Source organism: Orbicella franksi, chromosome 15 (genome assembly GCF_964199315.1).
Source record: "Orbicella franksi chromosome 15, jaOrbFran1.1, whole genome shotgun sequence".
NCBI lineage: Eukaryota > Metazoa > Cnidaria > Anthozoa > Scleractinia > Merulinidae > Orbicella > Orbicella franksi.
In genome coordinates, this window is record NC_138159.1 from 8,951,901 (window position 1) to 8,969,400 (window position 17,500).

General features: G+C 38.2%; 2 protein-coding genes across 3 annotated transcripts in view; one reads left to right on the forward strand and one right to left on the reverse strand.

Annotated features, from left to right (window-relative positions):
• LOC145469488 (deoxyribodipyrimidine photo-lyase-like) overlaps window positions 1–10,742 on the forward strand; it is a 12,987-nt gene extending 2,245 nt beyond the window's left edge. The window contains exons 2-8 of one of the 2 annotated variants that reach the window (XM_081453226.1): window positions 1,831–1,976; window positions 2,099–2,281; window positions 3,620–3,778; window positions 4,186–4,387; window positions 5,273–5,550; window positions 6,474–6,633; window positions 7,625–10,742. In XM_081453226.1, coding sequence (XP_081309352.1) covers window positions 1,831–1,976; window positions 2,099–2,281; window positions 3,620–3,778; window positions 4,186–4,387; window positions 5,273–5,550; window positions 6,474–6,633; window positions 7,625–7,827 — 1,331 coding nt within the window. In that variant the 3' untranslated portion in view covers window positions 7,828–10,742. The remainder of the gene's footprint in view (window positions 1–1,830; window positions 1,977–2,098; window positions 2,282–3,619; window positions 3,779–4,185; window positions 4,388–5,272; window positions 5,551–6,473; window positions 6,634–7,624) is intronic. The other variant, XM_081453227.1, reaches the window with a different exon arrangement.
• A 152-nt stretch (window positions 10,743–10,894) lies between these two features.
• The window catches only part of LOC145469483 (malignant fibrous histiocytoma-amplified sequence 1 homolog), a 12,654-nt gene continuing 6,048 nt past the window's right edge, over window positions 10,895–17,500 (reverse strand). The window contains exons 5-9 of the mRNA XM_081453220.1: window positions 17,041–17,230; window positions 16,503–16,766; window positions 14,670–14,895; window positions 14,248–14,298; window positions 10,895–12,890 (exon numbers count right to left, since the gene is read on the reverse strand). Coding sequence (XP_081309346.1) covers window positions 12,619–12,890; window positions 14,248–14,298; window positions 14,670–14,895; window positions 16,503–16,766; window positions 17,041–17,230 — 1,003 coding nt within the window. The 3' untranslated portion in view covers window positions 10,895–12,618. The remainder of the gene's footprint in view (window positions 12,891–14,247; window positions 14,299–14,669; window positions 14,896–16,502; window positions 16,767–17,040; window positions 17,231–17,500) is intronic.

Consider the following 17,500-nt stretch of genomic DNA (forward strand, 5'->3'; position numbering starts at 1 on the left):
TGAGTTTGTTACGTAATGCACCTATCAATGGTTTGGCCCAGGAAGGGGGGGGGGGGCAACCCCAGGGGAATTTGAAATTTTCAGGTTTTCAAATGTCAATTTCCCTACCCCTGGGTCTCCATTGAGAGTCAAATTCCCACCCCTGGGGATCACAGATCCTGTACAGTAATGTCAACAAACTCAGTGAAATCATGATAAGTAGGATGCAAATGTTTATGTATTAAAATAAGGTTCTGTGCAAATATTTCTTTCAAAATCCAACAGAAAGAAACACTATGTGTTACAAAACTTCTAGATAGATAACGGATGGGTGTTAAAAACAACAACTTTTACTTTAAAAGCATCAAGATAATCCTTACCTTCATTCTGCCATTGTGAAAAGCACAGCAAAAACACGGGAAGCTCATCCAAATGATTTCTGGGCTTTTTCCAAGATGGCCGCTTGCTCCCATGTCCTCTCCACTTTCCAAGATGGTGACAGAGTCAAATTTCCCACCCAGGGGATCACTGTGAACGTCAAAATCCCTACCCAGGTAGAGCCTCACAAAGTCAAATTCCCGTGGGTTGCCCCCCCCCCCCCCCCATCCTGGGGCAAACCATTGATAGGTGCATTACGCAATCCTTGGATGAGCTTAAAAATGAAGTGTAGGCGTTGCATCACATTTTTATAAACATTTTTTGACACAAAACTGAGGAAAGAAATGACGATTTACCGGCAATAGTAGCTTTTGTGATTTCCAATGATGTATTAAGATAAAAATATTTGGTTGGGCAAGGGAGACACAAGCATAAGTAAATTATGCATGCTAGATTTATATATGTCAAATTTTGTTATTCTCGCATTTTGATTGGTTCTCACTTATGATCAATTGGAGGACAGACATATAGATAGCATCATTAACATTTGTTTTTGTTGCTTTATTATATTTGACGATTGGATTATGAGCTCAAGATTTCTATTGCGTGATAGTTGATGAGGGCGCAGCCCAAGTCAACAACTATCATGCATAGAAATCGAGAGCAAGTAAACGGTCGTAGCATAAATCTACTAGTTGTTCAAAACTTTATCCAAGTTCTCTTCACAGACACCTTGAAAACGCAAAGAAGCGGCATTCATTTTGTTAACAAGTGAACACTGCTTCGCTACCCACTGTCTACAACAGAAGAGATAGTGAGTAGCGTAGCCAATCAGAGAATACTATTGGTGATAGAATGCTAGTAGATTTATACTAAATTTTAACAGATAGATTCCATGTTGCCATGCATCTGTTCAGTAATATATAAATCACAGAAGACGTCAAAATGTCGTAAGAACATTAGTGACACACTCAGCTATCACCTTATGTGCCACTTTTTTGTTCTTACCACATTTTTGATGCCATCTGTGATCTATTACTGAACAGACACACAGCAATTGTGTGATCAGAGGCCACCAAGATATTCACATTGCCTACTACAATACTTACTTCCATGTATGAACACGGGGGATGTTGAATCGATTTTCTCAGAAAGCTATACAAATTACCCCAGGTAGTGATGTAGATCATAGTGAGAAAGTGGATTTACAAACCATTCTTTGATAGTACAGTCTAACTTTTTCTGGGCTTCAAGTTGAAAAATATTTGATAATTTCTTTGTTTTCCCTGGTATTTGTCATCCACATTGCAAATCAACATTCTTGTGAAATTGTGTGACATCCTGTGAGGAGTGATGATCGATGATCACTGATGTATTCTAGAGTGCGTTGATGTGCATTCTTTGTTGACTCACTGTTTATTTTCTGTGGTAATCATGGTATTTTTGATGACTGTATTTGTTTTTCATTCACAGACAACTGGGCTTTACTGTATGCCCAAAGAATGGCCATTAAACAGGAAGTACCACTCGTTGTGTGCTTCTGTTTGCCATCCAAATACCTTGATGCTGCATTCAGGCAGTACAGTTTTATGATCACAGGTCTCCAAGAGGTTGAAAAGGTACAGGCTGTCATCTCGTTTAACAGACTGGTTACCAATATACTGTCAAGATCTGCCAATCCCAGCTTAGGAAGATTTAAATACACATGACACAAAAATTTATTTGCAACAATTTCTTTCAGGAGCTGACCAAGTTAAATATTCCCTTTCATATGCTTCTTGGTGAACCAGACAAAGTCCTTCCAGATTTTATTAAATCCAAGGAAATAGGTGGTGTTGTAACAGACTTTACACCAATGAGAACACCAATGAAATGGCTGGAGAATACTGCTAAGAAATTACCAAAAACTGTTCCAGTTTGCCAGGTTAGTATATAATTTGTGATTAATTATGTGGTAATGTCGTTTATTGAAGTGGATGATTGAACGAAGTTGATGATTGATGATGGAACTGAAGTGAACTGACTCAGACTGGAAACTGTCTGACATGTCAGTTCTCAACCTGGGCCTGGTTGTTCAAAGGGAATGCTATCCACCGGATAAATCACAATCCAGGGGACAAGTGCTGACAAAACGAACCATGCTATCTGCTAGATAATGATTTGTCCAGTGGATAGCGTTATACATCCTTTGAATAACGAGAGCCAGGAGAATAAACCAGCGATATAGCTGAGAAAAAAATAAGTAGGGTAATAAACAAACTCATCTGGCTCTTCTGGCCTGTGCAGCTTCAAATTTACCCCAAGTCTTTGCTTCCAATTTTCACGGCTTTTATTAAGGGCTGGGCACCAGGCAAATTTACCAGTTGTGAGGATGATTTTGCCCACCTGGTTTGGCTATCCAGAGGAAAGTTTTCTTATAAAGAAGTTCAGTTCAAAAAGTTTTGCGTGCTTGTTAGAACCAGCTGCCCCCCTGCTGAAAATGTTAATGAAACCCTTGCTTCCAACACTCACAGTGTGGCAAAATGTGCTCTTGTTCAGGTGGTGAAATTAGCCAGTAGCCTGCTGTTAGCTATTATATCCCACATAAATGGGTACCAGCAAAATCAAAATCTTCAAAATTTCTTCATAGCTGAAACAGGGATTTATAGAAACTAGCTCAGGTTATTGTGAGTCAGTATTTTAAGATGGTATCTTTGAGAGGTCTAGTAAAGCTTGAACTACGTCCACATCCAGATTGGTCTCCTTGGATCATGTGTACTAAGGGCATCCACGGTCAAGTGTCAATCGATACTCTCGGTCGATACCCTCAATCGACATCTCGATCAATACTTGATTGACATCCTGATTGATACCCGGTCAACACTCTGTCGACACTTGATCAGCAGTCAGTCGATAGTCAGCTGAGTGTCAACTGACTCTTATCAATCAATCACAAATTAGTTGAGTCTCGACTAACTGCCAACCGAGATGTTGATGGAGTGTCGATAGGGTGTCAACCAAGGTGTCAATGGAGTGTTGATTGAGTATCAATTGAGGGTATCGATTGACACTTAACCATGGATGCTTTTAGTGCACCACATGATCCATCTCCTTTTGGGGTTTAATTCAAATGTTCTAGCAAGGAATGTCTCCACGTTTAAATGGAATTTCCTCTCAGGGTTACATTTTGTATAGTTAATTCTATTATTAACTATTTTTTATTAAATTTTATTTTAAAGACACAATGCCAGAGTTATATGTTTTTCTTTTTTCATTTACTTAGGTGGATGGCCACAACATTGTCCCTTGTTGGCAGGCATCTCCAAAGTTGGAGTATGGTGCAAGAACTATTCGACCTAAAATTCAGGGCCAGTTAAAGCAGTTCCTTACAGAATTTCCACCTGTGATTAAGCATCCTTATGTTGCAAAAGATGCAGCAAAGGTGAAACAATTAATGTATGACTCTTAAAACATTCTGACTGCATGGTCAATTTGGTTGTTTGAAATTATGTTATTAGTGATAACGATTTTCGGGCTAGTACATGTACATCATGCTTACAGCTAGCCTGAAGGCCAAGCTTAAAAACTGGTTTTCTTTGCACTCTGTTAGTATATTTGCATACTAAACATTATGTATCATAGGCGAGTAATGCTTGCCGAGTGTATGCATGTTTACAGCCCTTTGTATCCTTGACAGGAAATGATGTTTGAGTCAGTTCCAAGTTGACGTTTTCTGCTGATGGGGAGGAACATTAGTTTCTCGTTCATCATTTGTGAATACTTGGAACTTAAACCCCTTGTTCATACCAACCTCAATGGTATTGTTTTAAAATGAGTTTTTGTTTTCAGAAGACAGTGGACTGGAAAGCTGTGGATGAGTTCATTGAAGTTGATCGTAGTGTCAAAGAGGTTGAATGGGCCAAACCAGGAACTGAAGCTGGACTGGAAATACTGGAAACATTTTGCCACGAGAGACTCAAGTATTTTGCTACAGATAGAAATAATCCAACTAAGAGTGCTCTGAGTAACTTGTCACCTTGGTTCCATGCTGGTAAATATATAATTATGACAAAAAAATCACTTAAAACAATAAATCTCTTTATTTAAGTGTCAAAGTGTTTAGCACAAGCCTCTGTACTAATTGAGGACACTGAAATAAGCAAACAAATATTGCAAATTAAACAGAAACTTGTTAAAAATCCCAACTGGTGGGAGGCTAACCACTGAATTTACAAGCGTGGAGGAGTTGAATCTGGGACCACCAAACACAAATCTATCCAGTGGCAGAGAGGAGGATTTGAACTCGGGATCTCTGGATTACAAATCCAGTGGCGCAACCACTAGGCCACACCACCTCCACAAAGCTTAATTATAGCTATGCCTTACGTGCAAAGAATGCTGTAGCAGTAAGCCTGATATTTTTTGGACGATAAAATTTGTAGTGAGTTTTCTTGGTGAAAGATTTTTGTAAGTACTATGTGGTACATGTAGGTTTGTAATAGGGCAGCATAACCCAGGATTCACAAGCAAATCTGTTTTTGTTTTCATGGACAAAAACTCAATGAAAATTCTTTTTCTCACTTTCCCTTGTATAACCCATGAAATTTTATAGCTACCATATATTGAAAAAGCAAACAAAATTTTACTCTAAATTGTACTAGAAATTTCGCAGTTTTACCACTTACCAACTAAGTTTTCACATTTGTCGAGTTTGAAGTCAATTTTACTTAATGATATCTTCTCTACACAAAGTCATCAGCCAGAAATTTAAACACTGTTGTTGGGTTTTCTGTAGTGGACAAGCGTCTAGAACATTGGGTAGCAACTACTAGCTGCTTGATGCTATAGATGCCAGAGTTATGCCATAACACTGGTCAGCCACCATTCTCCTGATTCCCAGAATTTGCTGCTCACTTAACGACCTTTACCTCCACAGGTAACATCAGCGTACAACGAGCAATACTTAGAGTCAGAGAATTCCGCAACAAATCTAAAGAGTCTGTCGAGGCCTTCATTGAAGAGGCAGTGGTAAGGAGAGAGTTGGCTGACAACTTTTGTTTCTACAATCTGGATCACTATGACTCCATCAAAGGGACGAATGCATGGGCGCAGAAAACTTTACAAGACCACGCTCAGGACGAGCGGGAATATTTGTACACAAGAGAACAACTTGAAAATGGGCAAACTCATGACGACCTGTGGAATGCTGCTCAGGTATGAATGACCTGAATCATACAGTGTACTTAAAGAACTGTTTTTAAGTGTCTGTCTCCTTCATGTGTAATGTACCGTAGTACCTTGCATGATCTCTACCTTTGAGAAGTTGACTAAGGTAGCAAAACATTTACCCTTTTGCCTTGCTTTTTATCCACATTTTAATCGGATGGCATTTTCAAAGTTTGCAACTAACTGCAATCCTATAGAGTACATGTTTGTCTACTGAAAAAAATAGACAAAGCAGCCACCCTTGTTTTCTATGAGCAAAAGTCACCTTGGGGGCACCACTTAACTACTTGGTCATAGAAAGCTTGGTCTTATAGTTTAATAATAATTGTTAATCAGCAACAGGAGCATGAAACAATATTTCATATGAAGAGGGGAAGACAAGCATTTAGAAAAAATGACCCGACTGCAAGCATACTTGTTTAGGCGAATCTTTGCTGATGTCATTGTTTACATTTTTCCTCTTTAACATGCGACTTTGTGCATAGAAGGCATCACACTAGAGACAAATTGACTTTAAACATTTTAAGAGTTGTGAAACTTAGTAATTGGTGAATGTTTTGGATCTTTGTGTTTAATATTCAAGGAGAAATTGGCTTTTAAAAACAGCAAAATTTCTGGTTGGCAAAAGCGCTAATTAGCTCATACATTCTTTGTAAAATTTTGAGTTTTTAAACCTGTGTCACGCAAAAAGTATTCATTGCATTGGGCTCAAATTCATTAGGACTGTTAATTGTGTTGTGCTCTTTCAATATTCAGAACTAATGTTTTTGTAACTCCATCAGAAACTGTATTGCTTATGCTAGTGAGGCAAATAATGTAAACAAAGGCTAGATTCTCCTACTAGACTGGTTAGGTAAGATATACTTAACATGCAATCATATTTTAACTTTATTTCAAATCTTTTATCTAAGCTTCAAATGGTCAATGAAGGTAAAATGCATGGTTTTCTGCGGATGTACTGGGCTAAGAAAATCCTTGAGTGGACAGCATCCCCTGAAGAAGCTTTACAGGTGTCTCTCTACCTTAATGACAAGTTTGAACTGGATGGAAATGACCCTAATGGTTATGTGGGTAAGCTAAAATTATACACGTACTCATAATCACAATCACAATGACAATCATAATCATAATCATAATCATAATCACAATGACAATGATCATAATCGTAATCATAATCATAAATAAACCACTTTATTTACCTAATGTGTTGAAGTGTTCAGCACTACTGTACTAATTGGGGGACACTGAACCAAGCATGTATGCTAAATATTGAACAGAAACTTGTTAAAAATCCCGACTGGTGGGAGGCTGACCAATTGGCTATTATTTTACATAGCATAGAGGAGCTGAATCTGGGACCATCAAACAGAAATCCATCTAGCTGCAGGCAGAGGATTTGATCTCGGGACCTCCAGATCATAAATCCAGCACCCTTAACCAGTAGGGCATACAGCCTCCCGTGATTATTGTAGCTTTTTGGTTAATTTTATATTTTTGGCCCTGTAGAAGTTATGGTTTGGTGAGTCATTTTAAAGATACTTTTCTGCTAAAAGAGTTGGAGGTCTTTAATCCAGTCTGCTTAGTGATTTCTGTGGCTAGAGTGAAACTGATTTTTGCCCAGAAGAAACATACTAAGATTGCAGACAGGAATGGACATTGATCAGTCATCATGTCCTTTTAATCAGCTGCCAAACAAGGCCATACGTCAAAATCATTCTAAATTTGACCCTCAAACTTGCATTTAGACATTAAAGACTGTTTGTAACAAGAGATTTGACTGTTTTGGCCTTTGTCATTTAAAAGGCCAACTGAAGACCGTCTGTCTAGTGGTTCACAGTTTTGCAAATTCTATTCCAGTAAGATGTAACGAAAGATCATTGTCCTTATCAATTTCTACTGATCAGTCCTTCCTTCATGGTTATCAGCCTTTGGTGCCGATTGCTGATTAATTACAAAATTAATGTTGGGGCCTCCTGGGCAGCTAGGGTTTAAACTGGCTGAATGTAATTTATTAGAAATTTTGAGACTCTCAAACATTTCCTTTTCTCCCATTTTCTTACAGGCTGTATGTGGTCTGTGTGTGGAATACATGATCAAGGTTGGGGTGAGAGGCCTGTGTTTGGCAAAATCCGTTACATGAACTATAATGGTTGCAAGAGAAAATTTGATGTGGCTGAATTTGTGCGAAAATATGGGCCAGGAAAGGATAAGAGCTCTCTTGCATCTACAAAGAGTGTCCTAAACAGGAAAAGGAAGGCAAAGTGACTGCGCATATAAGGATTTATTATTTTTAATTATTCAGGAAGATTTCTTGAGAGAACTGACATTTTCTTGTGTTGTTGTATTTGTAGAAAAGCCTAGCATTCTTGGATTAATCAGTTATGCATATTACCAAAATGTTTGTGCAAGGAAAAGAAAGCAAGTGAACTAGCTATAATTTTATTTGTCACATTAGTGCTCATTCTTATCCCCTTGAACTGTATTGTATATTCCCCTAAACAGACCTGTTTAGCTTGGGCGGTTTGTTTTCCCACTACAGGTAACCTGATATTCTTTAGAAGATTTTTATTCTTTTAACCATCTAAAAATTATGTACAGTATTCATATATACAAGACTATTTGATAGTCTGAAAATGAGAATTCTCAAGAGTTTCATCACATGGTCTGAAATTGGGCAACAAACCTATTATAAACAATAATAATTATTATTATATGGCTTTGGCTTGTGGCTGATATAACACGTGCTCTGATTGGCTAAGAGCGAGATCTGAACGGTCATTATGCAGCCGTAATGCCCACGGGCCGATTACGGATTATGCAAATCAGGAAGAGCCTGGCTCTGAAAATTCAAGCGGATTGAAGCGATGAAAGCCGATTAAAATCAGTACGAGAATGTCAGTAGTTAAAAGTTTTGAGATATTTCTTGAATAAAATTTATATAGATGACTTACCAGTCGGTAACCTTGGCGGGCACTAGTGAAAAACAATCTAAGTTTGCCTAGTCTTAAGTAAAGCTAAAATCGCTAAGTAAAAAACACCATCGGCAGATCTGCCATGCATCCTGAGCAGAACACCACAAAGAAACTTATAAGTTATCATCTTAGTCACGGCAATTACCGAAGTATTGAACTCCGTCAAAGTTCTCATCAAATAGATTCCCTCGCTTTGACACAAGCAAGGGTAAATCAGCTTCCAGGATCATCAGATGTAAACAATCGCGCAGTTTCTGTCGGTAGCAGTGTTTCTGATAACTGCAGACGTTCACAAGGCTTGAAATGTTCATCCATAAATCCCAGAATGAAGAAGGCGAAGATATGTTGTTGAAAGCGAATGCGAAGATTGAGTTAAGCTTATTTTGAGCAGTGTATTCTGAAGCATTAGTATTTTCTTTCACCGAAAGACGGTTGGTTTGGACAATTTTGAAGCACTTGCTGTCTTTTCTATATGCGTTGACGTTTCGCCCCAAAAGTCGGAAAAACTCCCCCATCAACTTGTGGTACCACGATACTAAAATACGTCTTTGAGGCTGTGACAGTGACTTTTCCGTAAAGAAATGAGTGTTTTTAATGGAATATGTAATACAGTGGTGAAGTTCACTGACTGCGTAGTTTTGCCCTAGGTTTGAGACGATGAATGAATCGGTAAACGTGCGCATCGCCGGATGTAAATTGACGACTTCCGCTCGAATGATTTTTCTCTTTATTGATGAGCCATATAATAAACAACTTAATAACCTTGACCGTTCGGTCGTTATGGGAAAATCTCAAACCTTGGCCTATCATATTGACCTCGCTATCGCTCAGTCAATACGGCAAGGCCTCAGTTTGAGATTTTCCCGTAACGACCTCACTCTCGGTTATTAAGTAGTTATTATTGGATAAGGTTTTTGTGATATCCAATGGGAGGTGCGGTGGCCTCATGGTTAGTGTGCTCGTCTCTGGATCGAGCGGTCCAGGTTCGAGCCCTGGCCGGGGACATCGTGTTGTGTTCTTGGGCAAGACACTTTACTCTCACAGTGCCTCTCTCCACCCAGGTGTATAAATGGGTACCGGCGAACTTAATGCTGGGGGTAACCTTGTGATGGACTAGCATCCCATCCAGGGGGGAGTAGAAATACTCCTAGTCGCTTCATGCTACAGAAACCGGGATAAGCTCCAGCCTGATGGGCCACTTGGCTCGCATGCAGACTTTACCTTTTACCTTTTTACCTTTTGTGATATCCAGAATAATCAAGGTCGAGGTAGGGGTTAGCAGCCAAAGCCGAAGGCTGAGGCTAACTCTTACCAAGACCTTGATTTTTCTGGATATCACAAAAACCAAATTTAATAATTGTTCTATTATACATTGAACAAAAAAAAATGGAAGTCATGATTACCCTTAGAAATCATGCACTGCAGTCATACATGACATGATTACCCGTGACCTCGAATGTCCTTGACATGATTATTGTATAATCTGCCGCTAGATGATGTCCCAGGTGCTGTACGCTTTTGGCCAATCAGAAAAGAGATAGTGAGTTCAATGTATAATAATCCATCTTGATTTAAGTTTTCTCAAGCTTTTTGTTCCATCTGTCAGATGTCAAATTTACAATTTGGCAAGGGCTGCAAGATTTTGAATGTATCATTTGTAACAGATTTCCACATGATTCTGTTAAATTTTAACGTAATTTTGCAGGCTCTTTCTTTTTACAATAAACATATAGTTTTGTATTTGTGAATATGAGACGAAGTTCTTAAGACCTGGTCCTCACCACCTGTATGCCGGAGAAATTAGATAACGCAGCTTTATTTCCATGGTTAGGACTACTATCCACACTAATCCGTCAAGAAAACGGAGCTTTTCAAAATGTTCTTCAAACCAGAGGAATTTGAAAATGCCAGCTTTATGTTTTAGTGTGGACAGAAAACATTTTGAAAACAGAGCTTTTTGAAAACGATAATGTCTCAATGATATGTGATTTCCCTGCCCAAGTTTTCCACAAACACCAATCCAAAATGGCTGGCAATTGTTGCATTTTCAAATTTCTCTGGTGTAGTGTGGATGGTAAAACTTTTGATGCATTTTTAGAGTGAGAACGCTGTTTTTTTTTTTAAACAAATCTCTCCAGTGTAGTGTAGACAGGACCTAAATCGGGCATGTGTCTACAGTACTACAGTTTACATTGATAAAAGCCCACTTCAGATGTTTCTGAACGCAGTGCAGGCTGGTGACACATTCGTCTTCTATGGCCAACAGTTACGCCAGAATGGTCTGACAAATTAACTCAAGTTCACTTATTCAAATGCAAAGGTTAACACTAAATTCTCTAGCAAGTTTTCTTCACTCTGGTGACAATTTATTTAATAAGTTGTTAAAATGACAATCTCATACAACTCAGCAGCTTTGTTTAAGCACTGGTGATACACAAAACTTAATTTTCTCTCTGGTAGCCAAAAAAAATAAACTTAAAAAAATAAGAATTGCAAGTTTATGTACCTTAATATACCTACACTGAAATGCATAATAATAGTAATATCCCTGATAAAATTTTCTTAATTTAGAAAATACGGTTACCATTAATGTCTTGACACTATTTTCAACTCAGTCACAAAAACCCACATAATTTCTTAAAAACTAAGGTAAATATAATTTGAAACTCATGCTATCCTGGCAAATAATAGTATTACAAGAAGTAACTTCCCCTCATAGTAAATAACCCTTTATTATTTATTCAAATTTTAAATACTATATATGAAAACAGATATCTACACCTCCCAGTACTCGGAATGTGTCTCTTGCTCTGTATGTTGTTCAAAGATCATTTATCACAGATTAAAATAATTTCTTACAACTGTCTCTTAAACAGCACAACACACCTTGCACAGTACAGAGTGAGACTACTAATAACCTTTATTTGTAGAGAGGCAAGATTTGAAAGTAGTGTCTTGCCAAAAACACAATACAAGAGCCCTGGCCAGTGCTCAAGTCTGGACTACTTCATCCAGAGTCCAACACATACTACTGGGCCACACCTCTATTACACAAACATCTCTGCTGTTAATGGTGACAAAATTTTAAACTACTCCAATGTTGTTTCAAACCTAAATTACCTTTCTTTAAAAGGTATTGCGATAAAGCCAGATAAATTATCACAAACTTGAAAAAATGGCCTATTTATTCAACATGCAGTTTCCACCCTCCAACTTCTATAAATAAATGAAGCACTGATCAATGTTGTAATGTGCTTATAAAACAACTCTGTGTTTTAACAACCATGAAATTCAAATTTACAGATAAATGATGTTTGAATTTGGTGTAAAATGCCCAAATAGGGCATTTTACCTGCATCACTTTGAAACCTCTATTTTGATTTGCCCTTGTTAATCTGCACCCCTTTTGTTCTCGGAACTAGGGGCATTTTTTTGTTTTGTTCGGCCAATTAAAAAGAACCTTGTAAACAGTACAGTGCAGGTTGCTCCAATTAAGGATCGATCCTCAGAGAAAAGATCAGCACTAGAATAGTATGACGTTTTCAAACCTACATGTCAAATACATATCAGGCTACTCGCATAATATCCTAAGACCTAAAATTTCAATAGTCAGGAGGGTGCAGAAAAAAAAAAAAACCAAATGTTAAGGTTTGCCTTTTGAGCAAGCTGTAACTACGATGTACTGGCCCGAAAGTCATTCTCGCAGCCATTGTTTTCTACTGTGCTTTTTTTTTCCATGTCATGCTTGACAGACTAAGCTTCAGAGTGACTATTTATAGTCTACTACAACTACAACTTCACTTGCCCTTCAGGCAAAAGCAGGACAGAATCCACTGGCCCATCTGAAAATCCACTAGCCTGGCTATCAGACACAACTTTCTTTGCCTGCTGGTCAGTGACATAGAGTGAGCCATCTGCACATGACAATTTCTAAGTAGGAGGCTATTTGATTTGGCATGAAGGAATCCTATCTCAAATGGAATTAAGGTGCATGTACATGATTGTGCATTTAACACTTAAAGAGAAATATTTGCAACTGCATCTAACTTGTCTCTGATACCAAGCTAGATACTAGCTTTGGTAATCACTCCCGGTAGAAACAAACTTTATCAGCCAGGTCTTTCCTTCCAGCTTTCACCAAAGCCTTCATCAAGTTGCTTCTTGTTGCATCCTTTCCTTGTTTATGTTTCCATTCATTCAACATAGCAATGACCTTCTCGGAAACAGAATCATTTTCTGAATTAAAAGTGCTTACATGATCATGTGTGAAGCCCAGATATGCTGCCACTAACTTCCAATTTCTTGCCATTAGCTGAGAAAGGTCTGCCATAAGGGTGTCAGGAACATCTTCTGAAACTGGAGACCAAAGTAAAAATCCATCTGTAAGAACCTAGTGATAAAGAACCTTTATAACATAGCTAGCAGAGCCATGCAAACAAATGAAGTATTGATTTTGTAAGCAAGCACCATAATCCAACAGTGGATAGCGTAAGAAAATCGCTTCACCAGAAAATTATTTCCCGCATGTGCACTGGTTTTGATTTGTATTTCCAATGGCAATGTTATATAGCAATAGCCCTTTTCATGGTTACCTTTACTCATTTGCATTACAATAAAATCTGGCATATATGTGAGGCAATTTCGGGCTATTTTGTAGTTTTAGCCCAAAATTGCCTCACATCCACATTGGATTACATTGTAATGCAAATGAGAAAAATTAACCGTGAAAAGGGCTATTGGTTCACGCTTTTAGTTGTGTACTTAATTGAGTTAAGATGCACAAGTTTGGGAAGTTTAGAGAGCACTCAAGAGGATAGACTTGTTCTTGGCTATTTGCCTCAAGCAATTCTTACACTTCTTTGTGCTCTCCGAACTTAATGCGAGCATCATCACTTGATATTGCACACTAAAACATGAACCGGTTGGCAAAGTAGATCCCTATAGGTTATAAAATTTTGCCAGCAATTTAAGAATGTGTCGAGTTCATAACAGGATCTTTATTGTAGATCTGGCAGAAATTGGCAATTTTGGCTGTAGTGTATTGAGCATCATAAGGAACCTAAAATAAATCTTTATATCAGGGAGTGCACTGTATAATCTTCATTAGAATGAAGTCTTGCATTTTAAACATAAACTTGTTTCTCATAGGAAGGAAGGATCAACCCTATTTGAACTAGCTCAGCAAGCACATTAATTTTTCATTTCCATTTACTTAATATTTAAATGCTATTTCAGACCCTAATAGCCTTTGTTTTCAGTAGACAAGACATAAGAACCTTTTTAAATTAGTGTAACTTGGAAATATCAAGGTTCTTGTCTACAGGTGGGTTCTTACCATACTGATTTTCAAGAAAGGTTGCATTGAGGCCTTGCACAATGCAATGAAGGACTTAAGGTCAGTAAACATGAGGCGACTAGTCCCAGCGACTAGTCCCTGTAACAAGTCATGGGGAAAAGTCCCATTGTGTGAACTGGCCATTTTTGCCACAAAATCTAGTCGCAGGGACTAAAATTTAGTCCCTGCAACTAGTCCCACAAATTCAAACCAGTTTGAATTTTTAGGACAAGTCCCTGCGACTTGTTCCTCAAAACGCTTTGTGTGAACTGTTTGTAGTACAAGTCCCTGCAACCAGTCCCTTCGTGTTAACTTTTCAAGGGACTAGTTGCAGGGACAAGTCCCCTTGTGTGTGCTGACCTTTAGATTTGTATCTACCTGGTTCTGAGAGTGATGGCCATGGTGACTCCAGTAAATGTTTAACAACATCTGAAAGAAAATAAAATTTATTAGTACAAAAGATTGCATACAGCAGAATTCCACTTTTCTTACAAACCAATTCTGATGAAAATATTAATTATTTTATCAGAACTGGTCGTCTGGATTTTCACATTTCCAGTGAGAACAAATGGACCACAAGTTTTTCATGTTCTAAATGACATCATGAATACTTACTGCAAACTTTGAAAAGTAATTTTTATGGTCTATGATTGGAGCCTAAATTTGCTTTAGTAAATGATACCCTGGAGCTTTTCTTGTGTTCACGGGTGTTTCTTGAGGAGTGTTATCAATGATACACAAACATTCACTTGAGGTTTTAATCAAAAAACAAATTAAACAAAAATTGTACTATCTCTCACCAGGTGGAGGGTAGATAAGGTTGGCATCAAACTTTTCTCGCTTAGAAAGTATTTTCCCTTTGCACATCTTAGTCTGTGTACCATGTGATGTTTTTAATGCAGCATAACTCATCCAATTACATGGGAAAAGGCATGGTGCTGACTTCTTCTTTCTTGTGCAGGGAGGGCACAATGAAAACCGCTCAACACTCAGCCTTTGCCATTCCTTTAGCAATGCATCTGTCTCCTAATTATGACAGAAGAAAGCAAATAAATGCTGGGTAAGACAGATTATGCTATGTTAGGTTGTGGGGTTTATTAATCAATGGCAGGATCTAAAATGAGGGGTGGTGAATGGTACATGCAAAGCTTTGCAAGATGACAAGACTAGTGTTTTTCTTTGTCAGCCTGAGTCATTTTGACTTTTTAAATTGTGAGAGTGTGGACTATCTGAAACTGGAAATTTGGCTGCAACACTACATGTATGTTATGATATCCTGAACCAAGCTAGCTTTTTTTTCTAGTGCCAAAATGCCGTGGTGGTATGTTTCCAAAAAATTAATGTTGAATTAAGGTAATTCAGGATAATTTCATAGTATCTTGATCAAGTCACATAATTTTTATGTATGAGATTTGGTTCTTTGTATACATGTACAATCATGTAAGGGGTGGTGAATGGTAAATGTAAGACTTTGCAAGATGGCGAGACTAGCATTTTTCTTTGCAAGCCCGAGACATTTTGACTTGTTCAATTGGGAGACCAAGACTTCAAAGTGTTTTGAATGTGAGCTCGAGACATTCAAGTTCTAAGACATTCAGACTTAAGCTTGACATGTAAACGGTATTAACAAATCGGCCCTTTGAGAGTCTCATAGTCTTGAAAAATCAAGACCGCGAGAAAGCTTTGTAAAAAAAATTGAGACCGTGAGACACACATAACATTATTTTACTGCTAAAAATCTGAGACTGTGAGACCCATCAAATTTAGTGAAAATTTTGCGACACCCATGTTTTTTGAAGGACTATTCGCCACCCCTCATGTAACCAGATAGTTTGCACAGACTGTTCTCAAATGATGTTTTCCAATATTGCAGAAGATTTCTATAGATATTCCAATAGTTTTCAAATATTGATAGACTTTAAATGCAGTCCAACTGGGACATGGTTTAGAGGATTCAAACTTGACAGTCAAGTATAATAAAATGTAGCTTGTTTTTTCCAAATTAAATTGGCTTTAAATGCTGCTTAATTAAACTTTTTGATAGTTCACATCTGGAAGGCATCTTGGAGAAATTGGTTCATATACTTGACAGCTTGTGAGATCAAAGTTTTTGATCTGCAAGTGCAAAGCAAATGTCTAAGGCACCTGTGAGAATTGGCAAGTAAGCAAATGTGGACAATCACAATCCAGTCAGTGTAAAACACAGACTGTAGACCAGGGGTAAAATGCAAACAGAGGGTAAAATGCAGACTGCATACTACAGATCTCTTATCAGTACATATCATTTTATTTCTGTTATCAAGCACTGACCGTAAACAGGATTATTCATGACAGGCTAATTGTAGTGAAAGTCTGCACTCTGATCAGCCTGACTAGCGCTCCAGTTAGAAAGAATATCATGAGTTTCTGGTTAGCCTAGATATACCTCAGGTTAGCCTTAACGCTTTGGTTAGCCTATTTATGGTTAGCTCTCAATGGTGGAAATGGTGACAAGATTCAGTTAAAAAGTCTGTAGTCTGCAGTCTGCACTTTACCCCTGGTCTGCAGTCTGCATTTTACCTCCGTCTACTGTCTGCAGTCCACAGTCCACAGTCTGCATTTTACATTGACTGATCACAATCTGCTAGCCTTACCTGGACAAGTCTCAGCAGCACCTCCCACAGTGATTCTAATTCTTCTTTTGGCCCTCGTCCTTTGAAGTAAATGGCTGGAGAGCTAGACTCTGCTCCTGGTGGGAAATTATGTTTGCGGACAAGGACTCGATGGTCATTTACAAACAACAACACATGATCCTTCCAGTTGCAGTAATCAAACTCAAGCGAACAGCAGCGAACCCGCAACCGATCAAACAAACCAGGAGGTAAGTATGCCATCATGACGAGCAAATTTATCTCTGCCTGTTGACAAATGAAATTCATTTCAATGTCTCTAAAAACCCAAATACAAATTAATGATCATAGTTTGGCGAGACAGTTTTAATGATACAAGATTCTGGCCTTGCAAGAGGGTGGTACGTAACTCACTTTTGAGTGGTTCTGTAGTTTGTCAGCTAATACATTTTGTTAGTGATATCACATTTATAAGCCTGAACATTTATTTCCTGTACCAGTTGGTACAAGCACATGTAGAGAAAAAAAGACCTTTGAACAAAATCATTCAACACACACACACCTGGTCTGCAGACAGGCTTCCTGAAAAACCTTCAACAGCATCAGGATACTCGCTCAAAAACCACGGAACTAAAAGATTTAGTTCCTCAGGATCTTCTGATGGCAGGCGACATGCAAGCCCTAGGTGGTGAAGAAGTTCAATCATCTGCAGAAACATGTTCTCATCAAGAATGATGTCCTCCCACAGACATCTGTTTTGGTGAGTAAATAAAAAAGTTAACTGTCAGAGATTTTACACTCTTTAACATGTAGCTTCATGTCAAATGTTGCATAAAGAGCAGTCTACTAATAGCATTAAAATGACAAGGAAGCATCTGCACTGATAATCTTTAAGGGCCCATTAACCAATTCATGCGTGCGCCTGCACGCGTTGCTAAGGAGGTGAAATTTCACTTCCGGTCACTTACGTCAGCCTGAGCACAGAAAATAAAGAGAACTCAAAAACTTGCAAATTCGCATAC